At 35.6% G+C, this 19,168-nt stretch overlaps 1 protein-coding gene across 5 annotated transcripts in view; it reads left to right on the top strand.

The window, feature by feature from the left end:
* Window positions 1–19,168, top strand: part of POLA1 (DNA polymerase alpha 1, catalytic subunit) — a 308,989-nt gene that overhangs the window by 145,119 nt on the left and 144,702 nt on the right. For all 5 annotated transcript variants that reach the window (XR_014780622.1, XM_084789335.1, XM_084789337.1 and 2 more), the window contains 2 exons: window positions 5,582–5,760; window positions 7,444–7,575. Coding sequence is in view for 4 of the 5 variants with exons in the window: in XM_084789335.1 (XP_084645461.1) it covers window positions 5,582–5,760; window positions 7,444–7,575 (311 nt within the window). In the remaining variant the exon portion in view is untranslated. The remainder of the gene's footprint in view (window positions 1–5,581; window positions 5,761–7,443; window positions 7,576–19,168) is intronic.

A 19,168-nucleotide genomic window follows, 5' to 3' on the forward strand; every position in this document is an offset into this window, starting at 1 on the left:
CCATGTAATAGTTAAGTTTTTTTTCTCATTGTTTTGTTTTCACACTTTATGAAATAAACAAGATTTTGTATTGTAGAATGTTTGCTCACTGCATTGACGTGGTATCAAGATGCCCCTCTATCCCATATATTTTCTGTAAAGTTTTAGTTGGATTATAGACTTGACCATGCCAGGCATGGTGGCGCACGCCTTTAATCCCAGCACTCAGGAAGCAGAGGCAGGAGGATCTCTGTGAGTTCGAGGCCAGCCTGGTATACAGAGTGAGTCCAGGGCTTTTACATAGAGAAACCCTGTCTTGAAAAACAAAAACAATCTGAGATGTAATATGTATAAATTAATAAAAATGTATTAAAAAAAACAAAAACAAAAACAAACAAACAAGCAAAAACCAAAATGACAATAACAAGGACAAAAAGACTTGACCATATTTATCTTTACTTTGATTTGTTTTATGTTTTGCTACTACTACTTCCCAGTGATACTTTTTACATCTTTCTGGAAATACTTTATATCTAGTTATGGCTTTGAGGCAAACTATACGTATATCATAAGAAATATTTAATATTCACCTGTCTTGTATCCTAAGTGTAAATTTTCTTGCAGTTTTACATGCACGCAGAAAAGCTAACGGACCAGTTTGTTGACTCTTCACATCAACGCCCAGATGTGTAGTCTGCACTTAGTTCTTGAAACAGTGTAATACTTTACCCTTCTAGTTCCTCCACCCACCTTCTGCCGCCATCAAGTTAGGGTCATGGCATCTAACGTAGAGTGATCTTTCCTGTTTGGGATTACGGCGTGAATCATGCTTTCATTCTTTGTGTCCGACTACTTCCACTCTGTTATATTTTTTGAGACTGACTTGTGTAACTGTACTTAGGTTAATTTTTACATAGTGTTGCATGGTATGGCTACAGCTACAGCACACTGTATTCATACCTGCTGTGTGCATGCCCGTGGCCTGTTCTCACATTTGGCTATTAGGAATCGCCCTATTTGGGGAATTCTTGTACATGTCTTAATAGTCACTTACTTCTGTTGGTGATGTGCTTAGCAGTAGTGCTAGGCTGTCTTGTACATGCCAGTTCAGCTTCACTGGATGCTTCAGATTTTCTAAAGTGGATCTCCCATCCCTGCAAGCTGTACATGAGTGTTTTGTGTTCTTATTACTACTTAGTGGGTTTTCTTTTTTCTTTTTTTCATTTTAAGTAGTGGCATACTTACCATTGTGGTTTTACTTTGCATTTCTTTGATGACTGATGAAGTTAAATGCCTTTTCCCAAATTTTTTGGTCAGCTAAACATCTCCTCTATTGAATTGTATTTATCTCACTGCTTTGCAGGCATTTCTTACATATTCTGAATATAACCCTCTTATATTTAGAATATCTCCTAGTCCACATGTTTTTTTTATAAGATTTTACATATTTTATCGTGAAATGTTTTAAAGTCTTGAGACTGCCGTACGATCCATTTTAGAACAGTTCTGTCATTCTTTCTACTCCATACTCCATTCCTTCTACCCTTTACCGCTTGACACTTGCACAGCAGCAACACTCATCTGATTCCTATCACCACAAATGAGCTTTTCCTGGTCTCTAATTGTATGTAAATGGTTTTCTACAGTATGTACTTGTTATAGTCAGTTTTATTGGCTTCATGTAATATTTTTGGTTCATATCATGTTGTTTGTATTGGTATCCATTGTTTTCATTGCTGAGTAGTATTGCTGGTGGGTCGTTATGCTGTTACTATCCATTAACCTTATTTTCATTTGGAACTATCATAAATGAAACTGGGCATTGTGTGTGTACAGTTGTTTATGGAAATAGCATTGGCTTTTTAAGGTTTCACTATATTTTCTTTAATACTAAATTTGTATTTCATATATTGTTTTCTAGGAAGTCTATATATTTGTAAGCCTAGATTCATGCAAAAGAAAAATGTTTTACCTTTTTGTTGTTGATGTCTTGTTTTGTTTTTTGGAGATAAAGAGTTTCTCTGTGTACCCCTGACTGTCCTAGACTTCGCTTTGTCGATCAGGCTGACCTCGAACTCACAGAGATCTGCTTGCCTCTCAAGTGCTGAGATTATAGGAGTACATCAGGTGATTTTATTCTTAAAATGATTTGGCTTCTCTAGTATCTCAACTGACTCTTATTACAAACAAATGCTTGTGGATACCAGATACTTTCTTTTCTTACTTGGAATTTCATCTGTATAGGCTTTCCCCTTTCCCATTCACGTTCACCTATGGAATTAACTGGCTTTACTGTAGTTATTTGCAGTTGTATTAATAAAGACCTTAATTTTTTAGAAGAGAGAAATATTTGATGAAATACATCTTGGTTCTTCTCAGATAAACATGTGACTTGATTATAAATAGTTTAAATATTTGAGAAGGGACATAAACATTCCAAGAATAGGAATAGTCTACAATGGTTTTAAAAGGACAGTGGTAGAAAAAATAATTATGTCAAATGTAACATTGTATGATTAACATTGGCAATATTAAGTAAAAACTGGATTGCTAAACTCACCCACCCCAGTGCCTGTGATGCTACTTTCTATAAATATGCCTTTGAAACGGAGAGCTTTGATGTTGTTGCCAAAATAATGTAAGATCCTAGAAATTTTCTAATTAGAAATGACAGTATTTTAGTTTCATTCTCCTACCTCTTCTGTCCCTCCCATCTCAGCACAAGTGACTTGATCACTACAAGTTGCAGGATTGAATTAAGGTGTACATCACATCCTCTCTGGTTATTGTGGGGAAACCACAGCTGTTCTTCTGCCAGAGAACTAGTTTTCCAAAGTCCACTCAAGTGACCTGTTTCTTTATTCTCCCCTGACCAAATGATTCAAGTCACCTATCCAAAAGCAGCCTAGTAGACATGGAGGTTTCCTTTCTCAAACAGGGCTTAAAGTTTGGTTCTCTAAACCAACTGTTCAGAAAAAGCTGTCGGTAGAAGAGGTAAGGAATTTGGAATTCAGTTTTACATCTCTTGCTGAGCTTTCATATGGTTACACACTGTGAGCAGTTTAATATTAATTACAGAACGTATATGCAGGCAGGGCAAGTGTGATGGTAAAGATTGTGCTTTAACGCCATTTCTGACAGCTTTTAATTTGGGGTTGTCACACAAAGGGAGTTTTATGCTGCTGGTCTATTTTGCATTCTTAAAACAAAATCTCTACCTCTAGGTGGCAGCACCAGATACTTCTTTCTTGTTTGAGGAAAGAAGTTCCAGTAAGCAGTAAAACTTTCAAGTTGACTAAAACTTTGAAATATTATATGAGAATTTGGTTAAATTACTTCATGTGCTGCGTAAATTTGGGACTTGCTGTAGCCTGGGTTTTCAAGTTGTCTGAAAGGATTTGTGATCCTTTTTCTTTTCTTTTCTTTTTCTTTCTTTCTTTCTTTTTTTTTTTTAAGCATGGCATAGTATATCAGCTTAAAGACAAGTAAGCCCTCTTCAGTTTGCCTGTTACATGTACAATTTTCCTTCCAAGAAAACCACTTGTTAATGATGTTTTTGTGTTGATGTAGCATGTACAAAGACTGTTGTATTCTTAATATTTAAACTTAATTGCAGTGTATTTTCCTTTTGTATTTTTAAAAATTATCAAGAACCATAGCTACATGAATGTAAGATTGGAGCTTCTTTTCCTGAAACAGTTCAGCTTGAGAATAAGTCTCAAATAACTAAGTAGCCCAGATGGCCTCGTTACTGCCATAGGACGGTAACAGTCACTTGTGGAAGTCAGCATTTAGAGTAGATACTGTATAAGGCCTGATATTTTGTCAGACATTTGTTTGGTGTTTCTCTGTAAGTAGCAAGATAGGTCTTTGTCCACTTTTGGTTAACTTAGTAGGCAGGCAGGCAGGCAGGCAACCAGTGCTCCTCCATGTACTCAGGTGTGCCAAGTGAACCAAGGCTGGTAGAGCAGGGCGACGGGACTGCCAGCCCCTGGTCAGTTGTGTATATGTACAATCCAGCATAGTTGTGTTCCTTTGTTTTGGACTTTGTTTAGAAAACTCCTGCCCCTACTCCTCCTCTAAAGTTAAAATTAGCACTGGAAATTGATTAATAATTATACAGTCAGAAAAGTTAGAAGTACTTTCTCATAACTGCAGAAACCACACATTCTGTGAATATCCTCTTGTATTCACAACTAGAGATTAATGAATTAGTAGCATAACCTCACACTTGAATGTAGTTTCTCACATTCAGTTCCTCTGTCCTCTTTAACTTTAAATATGAGGGCATATATTCCCCATAGTTTGTCTATTTTTTTTCTAGGAGGCATATAACTTATAATCTAAAGAAGATAGTCTTGGCATGGGCCGGATGCCATGTGTCACAGTAATTTATATCACTTATTGTCTGGATTATTCTGAAAAAAAATATTTAAAGAATTTCCTATATGCTGTCATATTAGGAAATACTTTAATTTCTATGAAGCATAGCTATTAACTTTGTGAGTAGCATAAACAGGTGTTTCATGTGAATATAGTCTGAAATAAGTGGTGTCCATTTCTGTTGTATTCAAGTATGATTTTATTAGGTACTTAATATTTGGTGAGCACCACTGAACTAGGCTTATCCTTGTATTACCTCATTTGAAGTTCAAAACTGTATGGCTGTTGACACTTCCATTTTTGTAGGTGAGACTCCACATCACAGTCACTTGTTCTTTGTTTGCCACCTTGCTACTCGAAAATTGTTTGCCTCAAGAAGTTTATATTTACTATGTGTCACTTGATTGACCAAAGAAAATATAGGACCTGAGGTTTAAATATAAATTCAAGTAGTGAAATTTGCCTGATAGGGTTTGAACAGGGGAAAAATAAATTGGTAAAGCTGTTTTGTTTCTTTAAATAGCATGTGGAAATGAGATAGTATGAACTATGCCTTAATTTATTGTGTTGTTTCAAATGAAATATAGAAATTGTGCTTGGCTTCAAGGCTGTTGCATGTGTGTGGACCTATGGAATATGTAGATCCATCGTTTTGTACATGCTTTATGTTTATGAATTTCAGACACACACACACAAAATGATGTTGTACTTTGTCTCAGTTGCTGCTACTGAATTATAACCACTGAATTAGATTGCAGCATAACATGCTGTTAACTATTGAGCCAAGCTGAAATCGACCACTGCATTGAAATCAAGGTTTGCAGTTGTGTCTGCATTTGAAGAAGTTGTAATGGCAGCGAACCTATTTTCTTTAGTGGGATTTCTGTTCTATTTTCAGTTTTAATGGTTGCACTTTAAGAGTATTTCTTAATAACAGGGTATAATTATTTGAGTTTTTAGTGTAACTGGGGGAAAATCCTACGAAGTGCTTTAGAGCCTGCATGTCCGGGAACATGTATCTACATTGTGGTATTAGAACTACTTGTTTGCTTCATATTCTCTTATACACAGAGGAATCATTTCTTCACACGATCTTGAGTTCCAGTGGTTTTTACTTATGTGTCTATGAACTTGGAAGCCATTCTTTTGTGAGAATTTACTTTGGAGATAGTTTGTTTTGGGTAAATACTCTTAAATTTGTTTTTCTTCTGCTTGATAGGGCTTGACTCCACTCAATTTAGAGTTCATCAGTATCACAATGATGAAGAGAATGATGCTCTCCTTGGTGGTCCAGCACAACTGACTGATGAAGAGAAATACAAAGACTGTGAAAAATTCAAATGCTTTTGTCCTACATGTGGAGTTGAAAATATTTACGATAATGTCTTTGAAGGCTCGGTTAGTTGTTGCTTTCTCTTTTCGTCTTTCATTTAATTTGGGAACTAGTACAGAGTGCCCTTCCTTAGCTTTAGGTTATATAAAGGTAATAGATGTTTCATTTATGTCTTTAAAGAATTTTAGCTACATGAGTTTTCCTTTCAGAACTTCATTTCTGCTAAGAAATGCTTAATTGAATGCGCTTTAGTAATTGTCTTTGTCTTTCTAGAGCGCTTGATCTTAGTTTTAAAATGGACTCTCTTAAAAATTCTAATTATCTCAGAAATATTTTACTGGAACTTCTTAATTAGTAGCCTGTATTTCCCTATTACCAACCTTCACTTATATTACAGAGGTAAAGACTTGCCTTTATCTTAAATCATGTTAAGAAGAATTAGGTGTTTAGGGAAGTTTTTGTTTGTCTTTACTTGTGCACCATGCCTCCTTATTACGAAGATACTCTTTATTATCATTTTTGTGGCCTTTCCATATCAGACGCTTAAAAAAAAAAAATCACAAGGAGAAATTCCTGTCAAGAAGTACTGCCAAAAATGTATCATTGACCTTGGATCAGAACTTGAAACTTGGCCAATTCACTTTATTTCAGTGCAGTGTTATAAGTGTTCTAGCCATTGGCAAATGAGTAGGCAGAACTCTGAAACCTTGAAACTGAAAGAAAATACACCCTTTATCTAAATTAAAAGTAATTATTTTAAGTTAATTTGGACAAACAGCAGATGTTTTGCATTTTTTGAATCAAAACAAAGCAGGTTTTGGAAGCAAGTGCAAGGAAGAGGCAGACACAGATCAGCAATACTTGCTAAATCCTTGAGTTTTGCTTCATTACAGCTGTAAATAAGATAGTTAATTGCTTGGAGGCTTGACGACTTGCAGATGGGCTAACTGTGGAAGAGCCAGTGTCAAGCTTTGAAATCTCTTCCACCTGGAATTGCTTAGCTCGTTGGGTAGGGAGGGTTATGCACCAGATTGGAGCAGGAAACCAACCAAGATGTTTAAGTATCCAGAAGGAAAACAAATGTTCCAGAAACCCCAACAGTTTTCCTGTATCTTATATTTGTTTTGTCTTTGTTTAAAACAAACCATGACACAATAAAATGTTTCTCCAACTGTTAATAGTTACTCTTCCAAATTTTTACTTCTCTTAAAGTATCATTTCCCAAATATATTTCAATTTTTTTTAAAGCACGGAAATTTTAGATTTGCCAATCTGGTGGTTGCTTTATTGCTTTTGTAGTATAATACTTTTAAGTTTTAGATTTTTCTGCCTAAAATTCAGTTGATGCAATAACAGCCACTAATGTCATATAAGGGCTCTTGCTTTATCTTCACGTTTGGAATGAACGCAAATTAAAATTTTTGATCAGTATCTTTAAAGATGAATGCTTAATTTTGGTCACATGAGTTCCCTGAGATTTTCAAAGGGCAAATGACCTTATATGTAAAGCCTCTCTTATATGGAGTGTAAAGTAGTGTGTTCATGGTTTTCCCCTTGACTTTGTACTAAATTGTGATGATAGCAAAGGAATAGATGCCATGTACTTCTAAAGGGGCTCTTAAGCCATAAGTAGTGGATAAAGTAGAGTTCAAAAACTCACCCATAAAAGTATTGTACACCCAGAAAAAAAGTTTTAAGTATAACATACTTTTTGGTAATAACTTACTTGTTTGTTCTGGCTTCTATAGGGAATTGATATGGAGCCCAGCTTGTATCGTTGCAGTAATATTGATTGTAAGGCTTCACCGCTGACTTTTGTGGTACAGCTGAGCAACAAATTGACCATGGACATTAGACGCTGCATTAAAAAGTACTATGATGTAAGTATCTGTAATAAGACTGCACACACTCAATTTATTGAGGTTTAATAATTGTTAGAGTTTTTGATGCAAGTTGAAGACACTTGGAGAAAATTCGTAGTAAAATACTATTAATAAAATGTCATAGACTGTAACTTAAAATTTGTTTACATTTGCTTATTTATTTGTATGTAGGGTGGAACGGTGGTGGTGCAAGGTGATACCTGTATGGAGGCTAGATGGTTGAGGGAGTTGGTTCTCTTTCCATCGACTTGGTTCCAGAGGATCAGACTCAGGTCATCAGGCTGAGTGGCAAGGCCTTTACCCACTAAGCCACCCCACCTGTCCATAGCATGAAATTGTAGTCTAGTAGTATGCCAGACAATTTGATTTTTCTCATACATGCCATTCGGCTTTCATTACCTAAGAGTATTTTAAAGATTGAAAGTTTGATTTCAAGAAAAATGAATATGTATTCAGGGATTTTATTTTTATTTTATCATTGTCTAGCCAACTAAATTAAATGGTCACTCAGATCTTTGGCTGGACATGGAAAAATACCAATATTGCCTTTCTCTGGCAAGTAGAGTCATAATGTCATGGGTAATAATTTTACTAGGTTGATCACTACCCAGTACTTTGTGTTTACATGACATTCTGAGCCAATTTATGAAGAAAAAAAAAAGAAACATCTTCTAAATTGAAGTGCAGTTTGAAATTTAAGTATCTCAATTTTTATATATGTACAATAAAATCCCAGAAGAATAAGTAAGCTGTTTTTGCTTTTATTCTGTTTTTTGTTTTGTTTTCTTAACACAGTTCAGATGAATAGATTTTTTTCTCTTTAAAAATTAAAATTTAAAAAGACTGAACATTTCTCAGTTTTCTTTGTGTGTCATTTGTCATCTAAACACATTTTTCTGTCACTTAAAAAAATTCTCTATACATTTTTTTAAAAGCTGTGTTGAGCTACACAGAGAAACCATTTTTCTAAAAACAAAACAAAACAAAAGTATTTGTTGATAAGGCATTTCAAAAATGTTCAGGTACTATTAAGTCAGACCATGACTTTAATATTCTATACTTTCTATCTTCTTGTTAATTAAGACATAACATAGCGTTTTCGTCTTTGAAAAACATGTGAAGTACTTTGAAACATGTTTCATATAGAAATACAACTATATAAAAGTGGATATTAGATCAGTAAGATGAAAAATGAGAACACAAAGTCCCATTGTGGTTTGGCATGGAATAATTTGTATTTATGTTTTAAAAAAGAAGTAGATTTGCTTGGGGTTTTAAAAAAATAATAATTATTACTACATTTTGGGAAACTCTGCAAAGTTTTAGTGAATAAAGCTGTGCTGTACTTAATGAAGAGCTGGATGGAAATAAAGGTTATCTGTGGGGTCACATTCTACAGTCCATGAAACGTTTGGCTCATGAAATATTAGACTTTTATTTAGCATGAAGAACCCAAATCAAAACTATTCAGCTTCTCATTTACAAGCCTCATTGAGCAAAGCATGATTCTCGTATCTTGGGAAGAATCCTGACTTTTCCATCTGTGTTTAGTCTATCTAAAGCTTCACCGTGGAAATGTTAATGCTAAAGGCAGTGAATCTAGTTCCTTCTGTAAAAAGGAGCTATCTGTTTTGACTAAGTTGAGAATAGCAAGAAAAACAATCCATATAATTAGAATGTTCCCAAACTCAATGATGAATTTGTAATGTAATAGTTTGCGTGTTGGGGGGGGGGGTGGTAGCGGTGATAGTAATGGTGGTAGTGGCCATAGTCACAAAAGCAATTTTTAAGCCAAATAATTTGCTTTTAGAGACCAGGTATTTACAATGAAGTTGTTGGAGCACTTGCTTTGTCTTGTCCACCAACTTTCTCTGTAACAAGCAAGTGAAAGTTTTTCCTCACTCTACTGTCCACTTGATTGACTTTTCTAAGATATGTCTGGTCTAAATAGCCAAATGATTAAGGATTGATAGAACTGCTGGTCCTCAAAATTAGAAACTTTTCTGCTTTCTGACCATAATCATAAGTGACTGGGTGGGAGAAAAGCAACTCCATCATTTCTTTTCATAGTTTCAAGATGAGCTTGTATGTATATAAACAGTATACTTTAAAAGTCAGCGAGAGACAGTTCTATTTTCTCTTTTTTCCAGACATAATGCAACTTTTGCCAGCAGAGTGGTATGATGTTGAGTTTCTTTGGTTAACTGTGCCTCCAGTGTCACTAATCATTAATGGCAGATACTGAGATTGAAGTACTGAAATGAAATGGCTTTTTCTCTGAAGAAGGTTACCAAAATGCCTACTTCATATTTTGCAATCTTAAAGAACACTCACTGAATAGAAACAGTTGTTTGTGGGCTTTAGTTAAGAGTATCATTATGTTTATTTTAGTTTTAGAATTACATCAAGGGAAGTCAATGTATACCAAGAAAAAGATGTCATTCTTAGAAAGGAAGAACTTGAAGAAGTTAGGTGGGACACGGCACTTGACCAAGCGATGCAACCTGCCAAAGAACGTAGTTATAGATTACTATGAAATTGATTGCCAAGAAAAAACATTAGAGCTGCAAAGTATCCTTCTAAATCACTTGCATTTTGGAAAAAAAGAAGCATCACTTACTCTTCTGTCATGAGTAAATAATCCTGACTGGCTGAGTAAATGTAATACAACATTTTAAACAAATGTATCTATCTCAGAATCAGTCAAGCTACATCATATATTTCAATACTGACTCTTTTAGCTGGAAATGCATTTTTCCAACCCCTTTTATTCAGTAATACAGCCTTGGAATTGTCCTTTCCATTAGCATACAAATTTTCACATGCATAGAAGTGTACGAGACACTGAACAAGCACATTTTTGAGTAATATATTAATTTACTTAGGAAAAAGTAAAATATTTGTATTTTAATTCAAAGTTTGATGAAATGTTAAAAATGGCGTAGCATAAAAAACCTTAATTCAAAATTGACTTCATGCTTTGAGCTTTGTTTGTTACTCTGTTAAAACTGAACTGATATTTCTTTTTAGTCATAAGAAGGCAGATTAATCTCTAAGCTTTTAAGGATGGTTTTTGAGATTCACATCTAGAATGAGAAATTGATACGTGTCCTCCCTTAAATTATGTCCTGAAAAGCAAACACGCAAACACACACACACACACACACACAGAGAGAGAGAGAGAGAGAGAGAGAGAGAGAGAGAGAGAGAGAGAGAGAGAGAGAGAGAGAGAGAGAGAGAGAAGCACTAGCTAATCTAAATTGGGAAATGAAGAGGGCTTTTTTTAAGCATGAAAATTTCATCATCTTGTCAGCTGGCAGAATGCCTGCTGTGTGGATTCACAAAGGCTAAGAATTACACTTTCATGAAATTTTCCTCACTAACTGCCCTGGTTAATTTGAAAGATAACCCACTGTTCTAATTCATTCCTCAATTGGGCGGTGCAGGTTTTATCTTTGATCTGACAAAGCATTTGTGTTAATCGTTTTGGCCCTCCACTAGACACTCTTGGGATTGTGCTTTTACAATAAATTTGTCTGTGATAGCTCTTTAGTCTATTATACTTACAATAGATCCATAGAACTGGTAATTAATTCTCCACTGCTTTGGAAATGGGAAGAATAGGTGTAGCTCTGTCAAGTACTGCTGGGAAGTTTGTTTAGCTGTTTCATTTTTGAAGTGTTCCCCTCAACTGTCCAAAAAGCGAATCTGAGACCGAGATGTTAACCTACCCTCATGACTTGCTGATGAGTGGGAAATTCAGCACTTCTTAGTACCTGGACGGAGTGGTAGGTCATTTCCTACCAGTTACTGTGTACATTAATCCCTCATTAGAATACCTACATGGAGTCCAACTGGCTAAAAAGGTGGAGCCTCTGAAAGACACAGTAAACTCAAATGTGTTCCCCATTCTTCATTCTGGAGTGTTACTGTGCTTGAGGAGCGCAAAGTGTGGTGTTTTGTTTTGTTTTGTTTTTGCCAGCCTTCCTGTCTGTCATTTCTCAGAACTCTTTGTTGTTATTTTTGAATGTTGAGATATTTGCTAACCCCAGATAGGGCTGCCCCTCCACCCAAAAAACAAAAAACAAAACAAAACAAAAACACAGGTAAGTACTGCCTATCAATGTGATAGTCCTTGATTAGTTGCTAGAGCCAGAATTAGTAGTGTAATCCCTTAGAAATTAGCTCTAGGCTTTATAATCTAAGAATTTTCTTGAATTATGTCTTTCAAGGACAGGGGTCATACCTTGTATGTCTCATCTGTGATCTCTGCCACAGCCCTTTGTTTTCCCTGATGCTTGGTAACCAAAGGGCCCAAAAAAATAAAGATTATTATTTTAAATATTTTCTGTAAATTATTTTTTTCATACTGTTACTACACAGACAAGAAGTCTTATTTGTGATATACAAGAATAATACCAAGTTAACATAGCCTACCATTATTTAAGATCCTGAAAGCATTGACAAATAGCCCTTTGTTACTGTCTTTTGTATTTTACATTACTCTTTGCTGGAGCTTTCAGTAATGCCCACCTACACTTCAGTAGCCTTAATTTGTTTTCTCAAGCCAAGTATGTGACAGAGAATCAGTGCCCACAGATATTGTAATGATAGCAGCCTGCCTAAGTATAATGCTTTGCTTGTCTTGCTAGAGAAGTCCTATGCCTAGCTAGATAGTGGGGGGTGTGAGGCAGGAGAACAGATACCTAGTTTGGTATCTTCTTCTGTCTTATTTCTCTGTTTTACTTAGTGTATTATTGTGGCAGAAGTACATTATTATTTCTTTGGGGCCCACTTTTATGAGGAATGCATAGGTTATGCCTAGAGTATTAATATCAGCTATCGAGCATAATGACTTTAAGCCCAAGATTGCCTTGGAATTGGCTTTTATCAAAAAGTGTAATGATGCCGGAATGGAGTATTGGTTAAACTATGTGCTCATAAAAACATGCACTCATTTAGCATCATGAGAAAACAGTGTTTATTGTGCCTAACAATGCTTTTTATAAGGAATCCACACTATGAAATTAAGTAAATAATTCTGATAAATGCAAGATGAAACTGCTTCTCACTTCAGACCCCACCAAATGTATTACTTACCAACTGGGCACTCGTTGCCATTGCCTTCATTTATCCAGTTTCTGTGGAACGATATTGTAAAGTGGATCTGTTTGAGAGCCATGCAGTGGCATTCAGTAACTCTCTGCTGTTCTCCTGCAAATATTCAGTGTTCAATAACCCTCAAAATTTCTCATTTCTTACCTGTGGTGATGTTGGCTGATAGTTTTTAGGTTGCAATATGCACTAGTATCACGTATACATTAGTTTACAATAATTTAAACTTTGAGCAATAGTGGAATTATTGTTGATTTCTTACCTCTATATATGCAGAACAGTTAGAAAGAATAAATTGGGCTTCTTTTGTAAAGGCTCTAACAGCATAATTACAAGTGGTAGTAAAGGCATGCAACATAGAAGCAATAGATATCCATCTCACCAATTCAGCTTCACGGGCAGCCCAATACTTGCTGTCCAGCCGTGCTTAAAGAGTGGTGATTTCTTTAGGAATCCAAAAAACTCATCCTAAATCTTATTAAAACAAAAAGAACTTCCTGAGAACTGTGTTTCTTCTTGTTTCACACCATTTGATTGGGAAGCTAAGCATAAATGAATCCCAGCCATATCTGTATTCTAACACCAAGCCCATTGATGGAAACGTGGTATGCTTTGATTTGCCCAATGGTTCATGGTTTCTTAGCAAGCAAGCAAGCTAGTTTTGAGCTGAGTGTTACATTTTGCTATAACTTCATGGGGTGTTCCCACAGTAAAACTAATTACCAGAGCTTTGATGATAGTTGGGTATAATCTCATTCTAAGAAAATTTATTAGTGTACAAATCTAAGTAAATCGCAGGTCATCCCATCCTCTAAAATAGGCCAGATAGCTGTTCTATACAAGAAATTAATTATGGGCTAATGTTTGTTGTTTGCAGAGGAGTTCTAGCAATCAAATAGGGTTAGATTCAGCTTGCCACTTGACTTTTAAAATAATCAACATTTTACTGTAGTTACTTTAGTTTTTTATTTAATTGAATCATAACCTGATGACATCAATTATTTTTGGCAGGATCAAAACTAGAACAGGATTCTGTGGAACAGGAGATTTGCATCAAATTTGGAGGGGTTCAACCATAGAATAAACACTACAAACCGTGCCAGGTCTGACTATGGCCAGCCAGCAGTGGGCTGGCCCATGTGTGTTGAACTTGGACTTTCAGCAACACCTGATACAGTTGACATCTGTATGGAAAATGGGGGCTTTTGCAAATGCTGAGGAAATGCCATAGCAGTTGTCAAATATATGAAAACAACTGGGTAAACCTAGAAAATGGATGTGCCAAAACAGTAGAATTCCTTTCTTCAGTTTGATTTATCTAACCTTGTCTATTTAGGGAAAACTCAACTTAGAGTCCAGCTCCAGTCATCAGTAGCCACTATCTTGTAGTCAAGTAAGAAATTGAACCAGAACAGATTTCATTTAACCTTTTAAAAGTGAGATTTTCACACCCATTGACCTCTTTGACATCAAGGAGCAAAGTAGAAATATCAGTTCTCTGCTGTACATGTCAACAGAAGGGGAAGCGAGCGCTCTAAGCAATGGCTGTCTTTCACATTTGGTTTGTATGTACATTATGGTTCACAAGTGAAATCAGACCTTAACAGAAAGTTGCTGATAGGAATTTCCAGATGGTGCTAGCTGGCCTAGTCTTGCATTAAATGGAATGATCTCATTTCTGTTTAGGAGAAAATTAATTCATTGATTTTCCAAGGCATGGCAGAAAAATTCTCAAAGCCTAGATTTTAAAATATATATTAATGGTGAAAATTGAGTACTTTTTTTAATGGGTATTAGTTTGTTTTGTGCTTGGCAAGGGATGGCTTTAAGACACACCCTTATCAACATCCATACTATCAACACAACATTGTGTAAAGCAAGATATAACTTGAAGTCTTGGTTTAAAACTTACCTGATTTGAAAAGCACCTTCAGCATTTTCTGTTGCTTTTACTTCGTGACATAATGTAATTGTCCAAGTGGGTGATTGGTCTGTCTCAGTCAGACAGTACAGGTGCTTCAGGTTCCTTGGTTGTTGAAGGTGCTGCTGAAAATTTGGATGATTTGCTAGCCAATTCTTAGGATCCAGGACTAATGGAGCTACAGTCTAAAATAAAACTGACATTCCTCTGGATTTATGTCTATATGTATACTTACTTACAGTTTAGAGACCATGCAGACTACAGTTGAGACCCTTAACTACAACTTTTCATTTAGTGATGTAGTGATGTTCTAGAGCCTTTAGAACAGTGGCTCTCACACTGTGGGTTGCTACCCCTTTGTAGGTTGAACAACCCTTCACAGGGGTCACCTAAGATCGTTGGAGAACACAGATATTTACATTACATTTCATAACAGTAGCAAAATTATAGTTATGAAATAACAATGAAAATATGTTATGGTTGGGGTCACCACAACGTGAGGAACTGTATTAAAGGTTCTCAGCATTAGGATGATTGAGAACCACTGCTTTAGAAAGATCCAGTGAAGATTTTCTAGTAAAACAAATGCTTTCGTAGTAGTGTACTGCAGTAGTTCTCAAAAATTTTCATCTTGAGCCGAGTGTGGTGCCACATGCCTATAATCCCAGCACTCGGGAGGCAGAGGCAGGTGGATCTCTGTGAGGTCGAGGCCAGCCTGGTCTACAAAATGAGTCCAGGACAACCAAGGTTACACAGAGAAACCCTGTCTCAAAAAACAAAAAATAAAAAAAATTCATCTTTAGGGTCTCCATATATTCTTAAAATACCGAAGAATCTAAGGAGTGAATTTTATATGAATTCATATTTTGTTTGAAATTAAAACCAATGAAATATTAATCACTTATGAGTAACAATAAGTATATTAAATAAAAATTACAAAAGTTTTTAAATGCTGGGTGTTTGAAGCATACCCTTTTAATCTTAGCACTTGGGAGGCAGAGGCAAGTGTATCTCAGTGGGAATAAGGCAAGTCTGGTATCTATATTGTAAGATCCAGTCCAGTTGGTGCCATGAGCACTATCTCAAAGAGCCTGTTTTATGAAAAAAAAAAGGTGAAAAATCAAAAAGTCTTATATTCCAATGAAAAATGTGGTGAAATGAAAAAAACAAGATGGTGAGATTGTTTTATATTTTTTGATTTATTTTTATTGTAATTTGCTGTTTTGGCTTATAAAGAAAATTTTGTTTCACACAGGAATGTAGGTGGGGGAAGAAGCACATTTTAACTTGCCCTTTCTATTAACTGTTTTGTTTTGTTTTATTTTTTGGTCATTGCACCACATCTTATACCAAAGGTTTTTTTTTCCCCTAAGTGTTTGGGGGAGTGTGTGTGTGTGTGTGTGTGTGTGTGTGTGTGTGTGTGTGTGTGTGTGTGTGTGTATTTTTTTTTCATATAAGTATGCATACCTGTTCATATATGTGTATGTGTGTGCTGATTCATTTGTAGGCCAGAGGTATGTGTTGGGTGTATTCTTCCTTAGTTTATTCACCTTATTTTCTGGAAAACAGGGTCTCTCAGTGAACCCAGAGCTCACTAGCTAGACTGGCTGGCCAGCAAGCTCCAATGTTGTGTCTTTGCTCACCTTCACACTGCTAGATTACAGGAACATGCCGCTCTGCTCAGCTTTTTATGGGTGCTGGGGATCAAAGATGGGTACTTCTGCTTACACAGCAAAAGCTCTACTGACTTAGCTAGCTTCTCTGCCAAGGTAGTGTTTCTCTTTTCTTTTTTGGTAGTTTCTTATAAGTTACAACATTGGATATAAAATCATGTCCTTGATCTTTTCGTGTTATCGTACATTGAAATACATGACTCTATCTTAAACATTGACTGGATCATTTATCTAAGCACAATTTTGTAACTGGGAATGGTTATTTAGAAAATATTGGGTAAGTGGCTGATGTTTTCCAAATGCTGACACAGCTTATAATGCAGTTTTTGAAAGTCATATTTTTAATCTGCCTCATTATAAAAGCCTTTAAATATTGGGATGCTATATAAAAATTCCAATGGAAATGCATTGAAAACTGGGAATTTTTTTTATCATTGGTAACAATACTGTCAGTTAATTTTCCTCCAAGTGACAGGCTCAGTTGGTTCATTTTTGAAGAAATGTCTGCTAGGTACTTAGGTCTGAATAACCATAGTTTTTCTCTATCAGTTACTCTTTCGGGTAAAAATGGATTTCTCTGAACAGAGAAGTTAGCTCAGTTCCCAATTCAGACAGGTGTACAAGTGTTTTTCTTGGAGACAACTACTGTATCATTCCATATGATAATAGAAGGGCTACATACATAGAGTTGAGCTTCATAATAAGATTCTGCTCTCTGAATGTATGGTATTGCTAAATGAACCTAGCTAACCTATGTATTAGGTGTTGTGAGTATGTGATGGTAACGAATACAAAAGCCAATAGTATAATTGTAACCATTGCTTTTATAATGCCCACATATCAGGCATTTTATTGTACGAATTGATTTTGCACCATTGATAAAATTGCAAACACAATGAAAAAGACCAATATTCAAGAAAGAGTTATGAATTTTTAGTTGTGGGTTCTAGGAGCTTCACTTTCAGTTTTGGCAATTTGTCTTTAAAAACAATGTACTCTTTGGAACTAGGGATATGGCTCAGTGGGTTAAGAACACTTATTCTGAAGCATGGAGGCCTGCGTTCTAATGTTCAGAACCAGTATAAAAAGTCACAAGTCATCATGAGCATGCCTGAAGCGCTCCATGAGGCAGAGCCAAGAGGATCACTAGGACTCACTTGCTGCCTAGCTTAGCTCTGGGCTTAGTGAGAGATCCTGTTTCAAAGGTAGAAGGTAAGGAATTATATAGCAGGACACCCTACCTCCTCCTCCTCCAGTTTCCATACATGCACAGGAGCATGTGCACACACATATTCCACCCCCCACACAGTAATTTTTAAAAAGAAAAATAAAATTTATATGCAAGAGTATATTGATGAGTAATTGCTTATAATAGTGAAGATTGGATGTAACTTACCTATCTCAGGATAAACTATTGCTAAATAAATGACAACATATAAACAGAATAGTGCAATGTGCAGCCACCTGAAACAATATTTTGTGACATTTAAGACAGGAAAATGTTAGTGGGGAAAAATAAGGAAACAAATTATTGAATAAAAGATGATTCAACTATGTGATAAAAATACTGTGTATCTATATAGACGTGTGTCTGAAAAAATAATTAGAAAAACATCAGAGTATTAATAGTGATTGTCTTCATTAGTGAGATTATAGGTTATTTTAATTTTCACCTTTATATTTGTGCTAGTGCTATAATAAATATATATTATCTTTCAAAGGGGAGGGTTTTAATTGCATTTTAATATACAGTTTAACATTTTTAATAAAGTTTAATAAGCTGTACTGTGAAATTCACTGTAGATATTGTTGTGTATTGACAAATGGGTAAAATCATCTGATTACTGTTAGTAATCACAGTTGAGAATGGGGGCCTTTTTTCAGGGTGGTTACCTTGTTTACTATTATACTAAATAGGTTGCCAGTTTCAGAGCTCTGTATACATGAGAGTTAGTAGCTTCTTTATTTGCAAAAATGGCAGTAATTTATTTGAATACAAAATGAAATTATCAGGACAATTTCCCCAAAGAATATTGAAGAATAAAAAAACTAGTTATTTCCATTGTGGCTCCATAGCAAGAGATTTTATAGCTCTATTTGTGAAAGAAGACTCTTCAGCTCATTACTTCCTTTCAGTGGCTCATAAGAACAGAGAAAATCTCCAAAGTTTAAGCAGTCATCCTAACACTCATTGATTATGTTGTCCAGAAATTACCCCAAGGTCTTAAATCATTAGGATAACTTTCTCTTACTCAGATATGCATCTGTTTTAGCTTACCCACATCCATAACAGGTTGTGCTTTTGAAAATTCTAGCAAATTTATTGATAGATTTGTATAACTACCACTGTTAATCAAAATGCAAAACAGTTAATCACAAAGCAGTATCATCTTACTTTCCTTCTAACTCCTAAACTTGTCCTGATCACTACAGATTTGTCTTTTCGGGGCTGTCAAATGGGTCCATAGACTGTCTTTTCTTTTATTGCTGTCTCGTCTGTTTTTGCTGAATATGACTTCATTTTTTTGGGGTATGCTTTTTTAACCCATTTAAGGGTGATTTATATTGTTTCCAGTTGGAGACAATTATGGAATCAGGTTCTGTAAACATTTGTATACAGATTTTGGATGAGCATGTCTTCATTTCTCTGTAATAAATATCCAGGTGTAGTATTGGTGACCCATACAGTTATTGAATATTTGGATTTTTTGTGTGTTTTTTTTTTCCAAAACAGGGTTTTTCTGTGTAGCCCTGGCTGTCTTGGAACTCTTTGTAGACCAGACTGGCCTCAAACTCACAGAGATCCACTTGCCTCTGTTTACCTAGTGCTGGGATTTAAAGGTGTGTGCCACCATGCCTGGCCCTGTATGTTTGAAAATTT

The sequence above is a fragment of the Acomys minous genome, assembly GCF_964271855.1.
Source record: "Acomys minous genome assembly, chromosome: 7".
Classification (NCBI taxonomy): domain Eukaryota; kingdom Metazoa; phylum Chordata; class Mammalia; order Rodentia; family Muridae; genus Acomys; species Acomys minous.